The 15,128-nt window shown below is 32.7% G+C and overlaps 1 protein-coding gene across 17 annotated transcripts in view; it reads left to right on the top strand.

Moving 5' to 3' along the window:
* LOC106869356 (LIM and SH3 domain protein F42H10.3) overlaps positions 1-15,128 on the top strand; it is a 156,804-nt gene that overhangs the window by 78,317 nt on the left and 63,359 nt on the right. For all 17 annotated transcript variants that reach the window (XM_089354227.1, XM_089354229.1, XM_089354220.1 and 14 more), the window contains exon 3: positions 2,087-2,171. In XM_089354227.1, the coding sequence (XP_089210353.1) occupies positions 2,087-2,171 (85 nt within the window). The remainder of the gene's footprint in view (positions 1-2,086; positions 2,172-15,128) is intronic.

The raw sequence follows: 15,128 nt of genomic DNA, 5'->3' as shown, positions 1-15,128 counted from the left end.
TGCTCCAGGGTGATTGTATACATATAATATATGAGTATATGCATATATATGTACATGTATGTACATACCTTCATCTACATGTACATATAGATGCATATCTGGGTACAGGACGTAGCAAAAAAAACCTGGACAAAATGATAAACAAGGTACGAAAAACACACAGGCCACATAGGGAACATATCTTTCATCAGCTGCCACCATTAAAACACTGGCATTTCGAAGAGTTAGGGCATTGTATACATAGTTTGTATACATAGATTTATTTTCTTTATTTGACAATAGGTTGTACATTTTCTGAGAAACCTATCTGCAACAGTTGGGCACAAATATGGGTGTATGGTTAAGAAGTTTGATTTACAACCAATGTGGTTTGGAGTTTAATTCCACTGTACAGCATCTTGGATAAATGTTTTCTACTATACCAGAATTTCACCATGAACCAGTGAGTGGAATTTGGTCATTGGAGACTACATGGAACCCCCTTTAAATGTGTGTGTTGCTGTTATCATTCTTGCTAAGTTATAAAATTTAAAGTAAATTCAAAAATGGCCATAAAAATGATGATGATGATGATGATGATGGTAGTGGTGTGTATTGCAAAGAATAAAATCATCATATACATTCATCATCATCATCATCATCATCCAGTCAGGGCAAAATAATAACCTGAATAATGGTAAAAAAAAAAACCCCAAAGTCTAACATCACCTTTTGAACAATGTCAGAGAATGAAGAAAACTGTTGTTTATTTGCTGATTTCTTTACACTTGCAGTTTTTTAAGCTTCACCTCACCAACCCCCAACTTTGTATTTAACAAGTAATAAAGTAGTGTTCGTTATATTGTAACTCTATTTCTTATTTACTGTACCTATTTTTATTTGCATAATAAATACACTAACAAAGCTTATTCAACAACAGGAAATTCAGAATAATGGCATTTAAAATCCCTAAGGTTGCTATTATTTGTGAAGTTTACTATACTGTGTTGAGTGTTATTTTACAGCTTCATACAGTTACTAAACAAAATAAGAGGTTAGTTCAATTATATATGTCTAGCCAAAGTAAATGTAATAATTTAAGTATCTCTATTCAATTGTTATAATGAGGTGAAGATGCTCAACAATAGTATGTGACTTTGCTCTGATCTAAGCAATCAGACAAACATTAAATAGAATTAGAAAGTTTGGCCTACTAAATAAATTTTACATACATTTTATGCATGCTGTTTTTTCTCTTCTTTTTATTATGGAATGGAAGGACTGGCAGCTATGATGCCATGCAGTTCCTCTAATTAATCTAGAAAGGTGTGATACTCAGGGGAATTAGGTGCAGGGTATGTTTAGGGAGTTTGTTGTTAGCCAGTAACATCAGTGTAGTTAAGTGGTCTTCATTCTCTATTAGATTGCAAAAGTTTTCAAAATATAATATTTAATAAGGCCTATGTTCATCACAAGAACAGTGGCTAGTAAAGCCAACCCTATGTTGAGTAACAACAGTAGGGGTATCTACTGATACTAATGAGGGAACAAAGAAACTGTGGTGAAATGCACTTTGATCTCAGCCACTCAGACGTTTTGTTTGAATTCTTGTAGATTAGGAAATATGAAAATGTGTGTTTAGCGGGATTTTAAGAAGCATGCAGGGTTTAACAAAGTACAGAAATCTGTAAACAGAGAGCTTTATTTGACTAAAAAACAGAATCAAAATATGATGGCCACTTGTAGGTGATAGTATTATTGGCATAGAATAAGCAACTTCCAAGCAGAAGCTTTGAGATAAATGGTGGCATGGCAAGTATTTTATTGTAATTCAAACTGGCCAGATCTGGCCTCTCACATGCATCCTACAACGTTATTCTATAAAATAAGTGATCACATCTTCAAAATCACAAAGCTGTGAGATATGTAATTAATTCAAAACAATGTGAATAAATAAACACTTGACAGAATGATGTGAATGTTTGAGGGTTAATATATTTTCATGGCTGAAACAGGTGAATAATTTGTAGATTTGAAGATCATAGCTTTCTTCAGAAACTTACTTATGTTTCTCAGATAATTTTTATGCTTTTCGTTCTTCTCTCAGGCACTATCCTACTACGAAATTTACTTCAGTTGCCGATACTCCCGAAAACAGGAGGATAGCTACAAACACTAAAATTCAAAGCAGTGTAAGTTGGTTCAGTTATTGTTTGTAATTAAATATCTTAATTTCGAATAACACATTAGTTCATAATTTTTTTTTTTTAATAAGAAACTTATCTATGTAATATTAAAGCGTCTTTTTCAGCTATGTTGTTATTTTTTTTTTTTTAACACACAACTTAGCTTTTAGTTATAGAATTATTAATTGATTTGACCTAAATTGGTAATTTTTTTCTTATTGAACAAAAAAAAAAACAAACCAACCTATTTTAAATTATGCTTTCTTAATATAGTTTATTTAGGTCATAAAATGTATAGTATCAATTAGTTGATACTAATTGATACTATACATTGCTTTTTTGCTATACATGAATTTTCTTTTTATTGTTTTTATTTTGAATTCTAGAATACTTTAGATACATGAAATTTGTTTCCAATGGTTCTTGTGTAAATTTATGGTCATGACATATATTAATTAAATGAAAAAAAAAAAAAAAAAAAAAAAAAAAAAAAAAAAGGAAATGAAAACTTAAAAAATAATAAATAACTTGTTGGCATGTTATTAACTTGAATTAATTTCTATTTCACTATTTCAGGGTATTTTTCCTGTTCTAATTATGTATAAAAAAAAATTATCCAATTGTGTTTCATAGGAAAATAAAAAATTTTTAAATTGTTAAATTCAAAGCGTGCGCATACGCACACACACACACACACACACACACACACACACACACACACACACACACACACACACACACACACACTTTAAATATATGCAGTTAAATTGATTTAAGGTGTTAGAATTATTATATTTTGCTAGGAAGTTTGTGTACATGTGAGTAGATGATTGAGCTACTAAAAACTGAATATATTAAATGAAAGTAAGTTAGTTTTCAACTTTCTTGAATACCACCTAGCTCTCTGGATGTTATATGTCTTTCATATATGTGTGTGTGTATGTATGTATGTATGTATGTATGTGTATATATATATATATATATATATATGAATCTCAGTGTAGCGAATACCTCCTAATTCCTTACAATAGTGAGAAATTAATTTTACTGTCCTTTATTAAAGAGTGAGAATGTTTTAAAACAACATATTTGTGGCTGTGTGGTAAAAAGCTGGCTTCCCAACCACATGGTTCCAAGTTTTCTACTATAGCTCCAGACTGACCAAAGCCTTGTGAGTGGATTTGGTAGACAGAAACTGAAAGAAGTCCATCATATGTATGTACGTGTGTGTGTGTGTGTGTGTGTCTTTGTTTGTATTTGTCCCCTATCACTGCTTGACAGTTGGTGCTGGTATGTTTACATCCTATGACTTAGTGGTTCAGCAAAATAGACTGCTAGAATAAGTACCAGACTTAAAAAATAAGTACTGGGGTCAATTTATTTGACTAAAACATGGTGATGCCCCAGTAAAAGTTCGCACGCACGCACTCACACACACAGAGAAAAGGATAGAAAAGAAAGAAAAATATATGCTAAAAACCATGTAAAAATTGAACCTACATTCCTAAATTCATTACCAGCCGTGTATGCATGTTCATTTAGATATGATTGCATACTAATTAGATGAGCTTTAAGCAGTGTTGAATGAAATATAGTTTATATAGTTATATTTAACATGTTCATGTAAATTTGGACATGGAGTTTATTTCTTCTTTCAAGATAAATTGTGCAGCATATTGTCTTTCCATGACCAGCTGCATAAAAAAATATGTTAAATATGACTACATAACTAAATATAATTGCATATATTTAAAAAGCTTTCCACGAGTAAAACTTCCCAAGTTATTTGTTGAAATGTTTCTTTTCTTCTTTTTCTAAGTTCTATTTTTTGTTGCTTGTCTTCATGAATGAAAGTAATAAAATCTTAATCAAAATTAACGGACTTCTGATATAAATACATTGTTCTATTTATTGTTCATATAATTTATGTAGATTAATATTTTTTGTTAATTTCTTGTTCTCCTATGATATTTTTCTCTTTATTATTGTTTTCTTGGTTTTAAAGAATGAAATTTATTGGGGAGCACATTATTATTTTTGCGTATGTGAGACTTCTTTATTCATCTGTTTCTCATTTTGTATTAATGATTTCTTTTGATATATTTCTGAATCTGTATTTTCAGAGGAATTTTTATCTCTTCATTTCAATATAATATTTTTAAGAATTGTCCCATGAGTATCTCTATCTTTTTACAACCAGTCTGATTGGATCCATCCTCAAAATGCCAACTGCATCAAATTGCAAGTGGAAGTAATTTAGTAATTTCCTCTTGAATAGATCCTTTTATTAATTAGGTCCTTCAAATGTCCCAGAAGACACTAGTAATTGACCCCCACTATGTTATTTTCACCTTATATATAGTCTGCGTGTGAAACACTGTCTTTATAAAACTTAGTGTTAAATATTCATTCCACGTGTCTTGCTTTTCCCCATTTTTTTTTCTTAACTTAACTTTATTTTATTTTATTCTTTAGGGATTCATAAATTTTATGTAATATTCTTTATGTACAATGTAACTTTTTATAAAAGTAGAGGAAGTTTTTGCTTCTAAAATATTTCTAGGGGGTAGATTTTATTCTCTAATTATCTGGGCATTTTTTTTTTTTTTTTTTTGCTTTTATCAGAGATAAAAAGGAAATTGATAACAGCTGTAGGTCTGTGATTATAACTAACTCGCAGCTAATAGTCTAGTGAGGAAAAAAAAAAAAGAAGAAAAATGCTGTTATATACTGAGCTTAATACTGAAGCCAACTACACTTTTTATCCTTTGGAGCAGATAAACCAAGTATCAGCCAAAATACAGGATCAATACAACTGACCACACCTGCCCCATAAAAATCTAACCCTATGTCTAAGATAAAAATCATCATTAAAAAGGATTATTATTTTTTTGTTTTGTTTTGTTTAGTGAGAGCAGACATAGTGGTGCTGGATCACATTCTCTGCATGCAGGATTTAGTTACACTACTTAATATTCTAATATGTTAATTTAAGTATATATTTATTGTTTTTAATTTTAATGTATTATCAATTTATTTATTAATTTACTTTTTATATTAGTTTTTTTTTTTGTGATTAATAAATGGCTGATGACCAACTTATTCAATATAGCAATGCTAAATTTCTATTTATTGATCAGTAAATAAAAAAATGTCAGCTTTTATGATGGCAAAATCCCTATTTTTTATTTGATGATGAACAAATATTACATTAATGTATTTGTTTTGCAAGGTTCTTGTTGTGAAAGCAAGTGTTGAAACAAATATTACTATACTTGGAGATGGTAATATTTTGCCAATTAAACACACACACACACACACACACATGCTATATATTTGATCTATAATGGAAGGAAGGTTTTTATGATACTTTTGGGGTATCTCCTTCTTCCATTATAATTATTCTGTTGATTCAAGGAGCTGGAATTACGAAGAATGAAGTTCTCAGGCAGAGTAAATTCAATAACCGTTTATTCAGAGGTGCTTATACAAGGGGTTTGCTTTCAGTAGCCATCTTCCCAGCAGTGCATAGTTAGCTTTCTCTCCCATACATGTGAGGTTCAATAACCTATGGAGACAATGCATGTGGTATCACATCAGGACAAAAGTCTGCTGTGAGCTCCAGGCTTCGAAGTCTTGCTTGGCGTCAGCATGAAAAGAATGAGAGGGAAAATGTTGTCTTTTCCTTAAAAAATGGTTGCAGGCGAGATCTCATTTTTATCTCGCATATGGCAATGGTTGCAGGTGAGATTTTGCTGTTTCAGAATGGCACTGGCTTCTTTGTGCCCTGCTACAAATCTTTACTGCAGCTTTGTTATTTTTGTTTCTTTGTCAAAGCTCTTTTGTCACACACCCTGTGACTTCTTCAGCAGCAACTCTTTAATCCCACATGTCTCCTCTTGTCCTGCTTAGTCCATTTTCAATGGAAAAGGAACTAAGCTGGATAAGTAGGATAAAGACTCACTGAAGAGGTCACAGAATGTGTGATGAAAGAGCGGAAAATGGGCTAAGCAGAACAAGAGGACACGCATGGGATAAAGAGTGACTGAAGAGATCACAGGATGTGTGACACAAATTTGACAAAGAAACAAAAACAATAATAAAGCTGAAGTAAAGACGAAACATATAATGCTTATGTTTAATTGGCAAAATATGACCATCTCCAAGTATAACAGTAGATGAACAAATAAATCGTTATTTTAATTTTTTTTTTAAATGTCAAGGGTTGCTATTTAATTAGAAGAGAAAGTAATATATAATTTGCTAATAGAAACTAGAATCCAAGGTAACAAATGGTGGTCTGATTAAGTTAAAATCAGTTCATAAATTTTTCAAATTTTACAAAAATTCTCTACATTTGAACTTATTCAAATTTGCTATGCATTTATTGAATCACAATTCTTTCATTTTAAAATCCATTGATTCTTTTAGAGTGGAAGCAGTGGCAGGAAACTTTCAAGATTTCATTTTTTTACACACTGTTGGAAATACACAATAGTTTCATACATTTGTTTCTAATATTACCATGATTATTCTTTAGATTCAAAAGAAAAAGTTGTATTTATTTATTTTATCATTTTTGATGTGTATTTGCAATTTTGTTGTCTCAAATATCTCTTTTTCTGATTTTAAAGTATAAACATTAATACATTTGTCTTCACAGAAAGTCATTTTTGTTTCAATGGAAACACGATATTTGTGTTTTTAGTAATATTTGTGCTTAAAACCTAAATTTTTCTTGCAGCTGATATAATCAACTCCAGTTTCATCAGGTCCCTGATTCCCACAGTTTAGTTTAGAGCCATAATAGGGAGAAGAATAATCATTTTTTACAAGCCAAAAATTATTTGCAGTCTGCATCCTTCCTAAGTATATGCAAATGTTTATACCAAAGTGACATTGTGGTATCATGACCTATTAGAGCTTTAGGAATATATTTATTAGTGCCACTACACAATTGTGTGTGTGATCTCATGGTATCAATTTCCAGAGTATGATTTAAGATAAACCCAGTCTTAAATCCTATGTTTTCTGAAGGTTACATTCACTTGTTTCAGTGTTCTAACATCAATATTTATAATAGAGGGTGGCCCAAAACTTGTGCTACCTATTAATATAGATTGAATGATAGCATGACTTTTGGGCTGCTGTGTATCAGTAATATATGCAAGGCATCAACAGTGTTTTGTATGAAATCTACATATGACAACATTTTCTGTGTTAGAAAATGTCAAAGGTGGATTTAAATAAGAAAAAACAAAATTAACAAATTGTTTAGGGGTTCTGAGGATTGTTCTATCACTTTTGAAGAATTGGTTGGTTCACGAACTCTATTTTCCTGCACAGTTCACATACATTTTTACAATAATGTCTAAATTAAGAAAAGTAGGTGTCAAGGAGGTTCACTCAATTTAGGAGGTTGTATAAACATTTTAAGTTTTTAATTCTTCAGTTTTAAGCAAAGCTTTCAACCAGTAGATGCCATTAGACAAAACAACATTTGAGTGTGGTTGTTGCCAGTGTCACCAGACTGGCTCCCGTACAGATAGCATGTAAAAAAAACACCCTTTGAGCGTGGTTGTTGCCAGAACTGCCTGACTGGCCCTCGTGCCGGTGGCATGTAAAAGCACCCACTACACTCTTGGAGTGGTTAGCGTTAGGAAGGACATCCAGCTGTAGAAACTTTGCCAGATCTGATTGGAGCCTGGTGCAGCCTTCTGGCTTGCCAGTCCTCAGTCAAACCGTCCAACCCATGCCAGCATGGAAAGCGGACGTTAAACGACGACGATGATGATGATGAATAGTAAATGCTTTTGCTACAACTCAGCTGAAAGCAAATCCTTATTCACCCTAAGAAGTTTTTGCTTTTAAAGTTGGTGATGCATATTTTTGTTCGATATAATCAATTTCAGTACATAACCACCACTAAAATTAAGTAACAACTAGCATAAGAAAGAAGCAGAGAAAAATAAATTAATTTTACTGATACAAATTCTAATGCAGTTGTGATGCTTCTGCAAATGCTGAAAGGATTTTTTGAGGGAAAGTTTGATATCATTTGCTTTTATAGATCATCAAATATTTAGGTGTCTGCAAAAATTATCTTGATGAGAGATATCCATTTTAGATTACCTAAAACCTACATTTTTGTGGCTTTTTTTTAAATTTATATTTTTACCTCAAAATGTTTGAATCTATAAACAGAGTATTGAAAAGATTTTTGTCATTGAGAATCTTATCAATACAAACAGAAAATATATACAGAATTAAAATGGGAGTTGATTCTTTCCTACCTTTTATTAGAAATCTGTTCAAATAGTACTATATAGAATCAATGTTTATAGTATATGATGTTAGAATTAACCCTGTAACAAAATAATGTTTATATATATATATATATATATAAATAAACAAATAATAAATGAGTATATGCATATATACGTACATTTATGTACATAGCTACATCTACATGTATATATCGATGCATATCTGGGTACAGGACGTTGCAAAAAAAGTGGACAAAATGATAAACAGAATACAGAAAATACACAGGCCACTTAGAGAGCATTTCCTTTCATCAGCTGCCACCATTCTAAAACTAAATGTTTCGAAGAGTTATATATATATATATATATATATATATATATATAATGCACATTATTTCTAGATGTATAAGCATCAAAATAAAACTAAATGGAATTTCATTTCATTTTTTCATTTTCATCTAGTTTCAGCTCATGAGCTGTGGCCATGCTGGAGCACCGCCATTTAGTTTCACTTCACAAGATAAAAAATTTTTTTTTCATTTGGCTACTGGATATTTTTTGTATTATATAAATGCAACTATTTGAATTCTCAGTGTTATAAAATCTTCATAAAAAGACACAATTCATGGCTTAGTCCCAAATGTGACTGCAGAAATCTTCACTCTGAGTATGTTCACTGTTTTAATTACTCATTGATGATACTGAACAACTGATTGTGGTAATATTTGTTGAAAGGCATTATTGTATGGTAACTGCAACCTCCACAAAGTTTTTTTTTATCAAAAGTATTGTTGTATCCTTTAGCATTCAGATTACACTGTCAAATGTAATGCTCAATTGTTCATATTGTTTTGAATTAATCATGCTGTATGAGATTTTGATGATGTGATTGTTTTCAGAATGACATTGTAGGGTGGGTGTGAGAGGCCAACACAGCCTTGTGAATGCAGATATTATGAATGAATCCTTCATATGCAATATTCTGTTTTTAACATTCAGTTCTTGTGTACGACTTTAATTAGCTGAACATCCCATCTCCTTTGTATGTATGTATGTGTGATTTTGTTATTTATTACATGCAAATGGCAGGATAGGTGCTGAAAAATGCCTGCATTAAAATTTCAAATCCCATTGAGGCTGATTACGCCATTCTTTTATGCCTTTGTTTTTGAGATGAATTATTACTGTAACAATAGAGGTTCATCACATTATTGTCAATTTTCTATTTCTATCTACACCAAGCTTCACGTGCTATATTCTTCAATCATTTTTAGGTGCCAAACTCTACATATAACCCAAAGTGTGTTTGCTCATAGACTAAAATATGCTTTCAGTAGAGAGGTAAAAGATAAGGTTTATAATCTGATCAACCTATAATACTCCAATTTAAAAAGAAAATGATACTGTCTTATCATTGATATTTTGGTCACATATTTTATACAACTTTGTTATATATGCATTAAAATTAGATCATTAAATCAGTCAAATAGTTGAATTGTATTTAAATGAAATCAATACTAATTTTCTCTTTGTTTCTAATTTTCAATGCTCTTTCTGATGAAACTTTGTCAAAACTTTCTGGCTATAAAGCAAATCAAATAATAATAATAATAATAATAATTTTTGTGTAAGGCCAGCAATTTTGAGGAAAGTAGAAGCCAGTTACATCAACTGCAGTACTTGACTGGTACTTTATTTCATAGACCCCAAAATGATGAAAGGTAAAGTTGACCTTAGCAGGATTTGAACTCATAACTTAAGGAGCAGGAAGAAATCCTGCTAAGTATTTTGTCTAACATGCTAACAAATCTGTTAGCTAACCACCTTAATAATAATAATAATAATAATGAGTTGTGACATGATGAAGTAGCAAAAGTGCTATATTGGAAACTGTGCACAAAGTAGGGCTAGAGAGAAGCAAGATATGGTATGAGCACAAACCAGAGAATGACAGTCAAAGACCTGCAAAATCCTCTTGGACTTCCCAATCCAAACAGATCAGGTGCTACAGTATAACAGACCAGACCTAATGGTCCACATGTGACATATAGTTGATGTTGCATTCCCCTTAGACTCATGAATAGTCAAGAAGGCAGGCAAAAAAAATAGATATATATATATATACAATCCTCTTAAGTACAAAATAGCAAGGCTATGGAAAATGAAGAAGGTGAAAAAAAGTGCCAGTAATTGTTGGTTCCTTGGGACAGTATCAGAAGGCATCGAGGAATATAAAGGAAATCGGAATAGAGTGCCCAGTAGAACTGTTACAGAAGGTTTGTCTACTTGGCACGGCCAGAACAATCAGGAAACTATTAGATAGTTGAAAAGAACAGATAGCATAGTGCTGTAGGCTGCAGGCAGCAAGCCTGCTATGCATGCAAGACTCCACGAGTTACAACAAAACCTGAGATAAAAAGAATAAATAATAATAATGATAGTACTAAAAAAAGCCTTTTCAGGTATTTGATATCTGTAATCTGACTAAATCATGTCTTGTAATATTCTTTTATTCCTTTGTCTCAGTCATTTGACTGTGGCCACCTTTAGTTGAACAAATCGACCCTAGGACTTATTCTTTGTAAGTCTAATACTTATTCTATCAGTCTTTTTTGCCAAACTGCTAAGTTATGGGGACATAAACACACCAACATCAGTTGTCAAGCAATGATGGACACACACACACATGACAGGCTTCTTTCAGTTTCCATTTACCAAATCCACTCACAAGGCTTTGGTTGGTCCAGGTCTATAGTAGAAGACACTTGCCCAAGGTGCCACGCAGTGAGACTGAGTTCAGAACCATGTGGTTGGTAAGCAAGCTACTTACCACAGAGCCACTCCTGCACTTATGTAAGTAGGTTTCTAAAATGGTCTAGTGACATGTCTACCAATGTTACTGTAGTTTGAAAGAAATTAGTGAAAGTACAATGGAGATAGAACCTATTATGTACATCTAATAGCACTTATCTAATTACCTGTATTAGCATGGCATTTTGTTTGCAAAAAGACAGTCTTCCTAGTACTATATCAAGGTTATGTCCTTCAATGTTTGCTGTCTACTATGTTAATGAGTCATTTCAATCGTGATTTTTAACCTAACTATTTAACAATTAGAAACAATTTCAAACTGATCACATATTGGTCACTATTACTTTTGTTTTATCATTTTACAGTAGTTTCTTGCCTCTTGTACAGTGTGAAATAAAATGCATTTTATTTGGGTAGTAGAAGATGCAAAGAATAAATTTGTTTTTGCTACAAAATGATGTCATGTATTTGTTTGCTTTTCAATGTGTTTGTTTGTTTAGTGAACCAAATGAGTTGGTAAAGACTAAATGCTATTAATTTGATTGCATCTAATTGAAGTAAGCTAATATGGTGGACATCATTGGTTTTTTTTGTGCTCATGCCAAGTCATTAAAGTTGTATTGTTATGCAGTGTGTGTGTGTGTGTGTGTGTGTGTGTGTGTGTGTGTGTGTGTGTGTGTGTGTGTGTGTGTGTGTGTGTGTGTGTGTGTGTGTGTGTGTGTGTGTGTGTGTGTGTGTGTGTGTGTGTGTGTGTGTGTGTGTGAGAGAGAGAAAAACAGGCAAACAGAGACAGACAGACAGAAAGTCCAAATATAGTTTGTTTTTTAAGTTTTGAAAAATAGTTAATGTTCATTACTTACATCCTTCCTTGCATATTCTGTAGTATTTAATATTTTTAGTCCCTTACATGCAAGCAAGATATATATATATATATATATATATATATGTGTATATGGAAAGTTAAAGAAGTGATTTTAAATTCTCAAACGCAGGATAATGCTAATAATATAGCCTGAACAGGATAAACTATCCCTATTTTGCAGAAAAAAGTAAAGGCGGTTATCTATGAGAAGCTAACCACCTACACTTTTTTCTGCAAAATAGGGATAGTTTATCCTGTTCAGGCTATATTATTAGCATTATCCTGCGATTGAGAATTTAAAAATAACTTCTTTAACTTTCTAAGACATCTCAACGCTTCTAAAAGCAAACTTCATTTGTTTGTTTACGTTTATCGTAATTTGAATTTAATATATATATATATATATATATATATGTTTCATTTGACTATTTTCTCGTTACTTCAAGTTTCATGCTAGGTGGCAATCACTGAATAGCGTATCACTTGACGAATATCTCAAAATACACCTCAGCTGATACACCATCTGATGATTGCTGTTCAGTGTGAAACTTGAAGTGATGGAGGAAAATAGTCAATTTAAGCAGTCATTTAATGATGATATTTTCTCTGTTCTATTGAGAAATCTTTAATTTTTGTGTTTGCATTGCACATCATTTGTAATATACTGATTGAGATTATATATAAACTAACGATAAAATTATTTTTCTGAAACTGTCTGCAGAATTGTTTTTCTTATTAGATAAAGTGTTAGAAAAACATTTTAAACCTCCTCTCTCCATCTTTTTTTAATATCTATATATATATATATCTATCTATATATATATATATATATATATATATATATATGTATATATAAAGAATGATAAGCATTTAACATGTTATTTCCTCTCAAATTGTTTATATAATTGTATTTCTCATTATTTGATCAAGATGATAAGCTAAGAATGGCAGTGCTGCAGAATTATTGTAAAAATAGTTTTTTTTCTTTGCTTTTGAAAGTATTTCTGTTATTGGCGACATCTCACTTAAGCACATAAGCTTCATTATTGTAGATTAGGAATTCATAGCAGATTTAAGCACTGTGGAGGGAGAGATTTCTGTGACTTTAATTTTAGATTTTACAAAATTTGATATTTTTGCTACAATTATATTTTAAAATTTCTATTAATATTGTATAACTATTTATATTAGAATGTTTCAGTTTAGAGAGAGAGAGAGAGTGTGTGTGTGTGTGTGTGTGTGTGTGTGTGTGTGTGTGTGTGTGTGTGTGTGTGTGTGTGTGTGTGTTAGCATGGCTTTGCCCAATCTAATGTTTTTTTCTCTCTCACTTCCCCTTGTCAAAAAGAGTAACTTTTATTTTCTTAATGAGATTTAATAATATTTGCACAAGATTGTTGTTTTGTTAAATCATGAGTTTTTGAGTTATAGAATTGGGGTTTAAATTCTGTTTTTTTTGTTTTTGCTAACTCTTTATGTGGTTACCTTGCTCTACACCTTTATAGAATTTATGCTGTGCAACAAGTGGATCAAAATGCAGTCCAACTTTTGATTATTTAATACTTTTGCCTATGTTTCATTACCAAATGCTGTCTAATACATACATTTCTCTTGGTCATTTTTGTTTCTTTTTTTTTATTATATTGAGAAAATATTTTTGTCTAGAGTATATGTGCTTTTAATTCCATTTTTTAAAAATTGTAAACACAAATGCTTGGAGATTGTCTTTAAAATATCTTGTGCTAGAAAAGTACTAAATATTTTCAAGACTATCAGCAGGTAGGAGATGTGTTGGCTTCATTTCTTTCAAGCCTACACATGTCCTCTGCTGTCACAGCCCATGTTTCACTGCCATGTAGCATAGCTGTTTGCACACAGGCATCATACAATCTGCTTTTCACTCTGAGCAAGAGGCCCTTTGTTGCCAGCAGAGGTAGGACGTCTGTGAATTTTGTCCAGCCTGATCTTTATTCTCACAGCTACACTCTCAGAGCACCCCACCTCCACTACAAACTTGGTCACCAAGATAATGGAAGCTATCTATTACCTCCAGCATGCCCTCCTGGCAGTTGATGGAGTCTATTTTCTGCCTATTTTCAGCATTTATTGTACTTGTGCATCTTCCGCCTACAAAAGCTAGTTTCCCTGTTAACCTTCCTCTGATATTGCTACATCTTTTGTGTGTCCAAAACTTACACCAGGTGCATCTTATGGAGTTTTTACCTACGCCTTTTCTACAGATCAAGCAGGGATTTGTGATTTGTCTACTTTCCTACTTACCAAGACTTTGGTTCTTGCTAGGTTAGCTCTAAGGCCCTTAGATTCTAGACCTTGTTTCCATACCCGGAACTTCTTTAGTTCTGGTAGTGATGTCATCAGCATAAAGGAGCTCCCAGGAGCAGCCTGTCTTAAATTCTTCTGTTCTTGCCTGAAGGACTGTTATTGCATGCAGAACGGTTTTGTCGTTCTGCATGCATCTTGGGCAGGTCCGTCTGACAGCACTTCTGTGCCTGTAGAGTTTATCTCGAACTGGTAGTGCCAACCAGTAGCACTGTCAAGCAAGGGTCTTTCTGGAAGTTATCCATTGTCCCAAACTTGAAAGTCCTCTGGAGTAGACTGGTCAGTTCGATTTTGTTGACACCCAGCATCTCTTCAAGTGTGTCGTCGCACTTTCCCACCACTAACCCTTCATAGAACTCAAAAGTAGATGTTCCACTGACTGATTTTCCCATCTAGTAGAGGACAGTGAGTGCCTGGCAGCATTCCAAATGCCACTCACCCTGTCTGGGTCTCTTCTTGACCCAGGACTGCAGCTCAGTGAAGAAGACAAGCTAGGGAAAGGCCTGTTTGACAAATAGCAACCACACCTCTTCACCGTTTAGACAGAATATCTGGAGATGCCACGACCTCGTTGCATGTCTATGCATCATTAGCCATGGCATGCCCAGCCCTCCACGTAGAGGGTGCTGGCAGCAGATGGACCACCTCACCAACGGAACCTGTCCCTTCCACAAGAATTTGAAGAGG

This window comes from Octopus bimaculoides, chromosome 6 (assembly GCF_046866305.1).
Source record: "Octopus bimaculoides isolate indiv1 chromosome 6, ASM4686630v1, whole genome shotgun sequence".
Classification (NCBI taxonomy): Eukaryota; Metazoa; Mollusca; class Cephalopoda; order Octopoda; family Octopodidae; genus Octopus; species Octopus bimaculoides.
The sequence above is the reverse complement of the archived record's forward strand: the minus strand, read 5'-3'. Positions and strand labels throughout refer to the sequence as shown.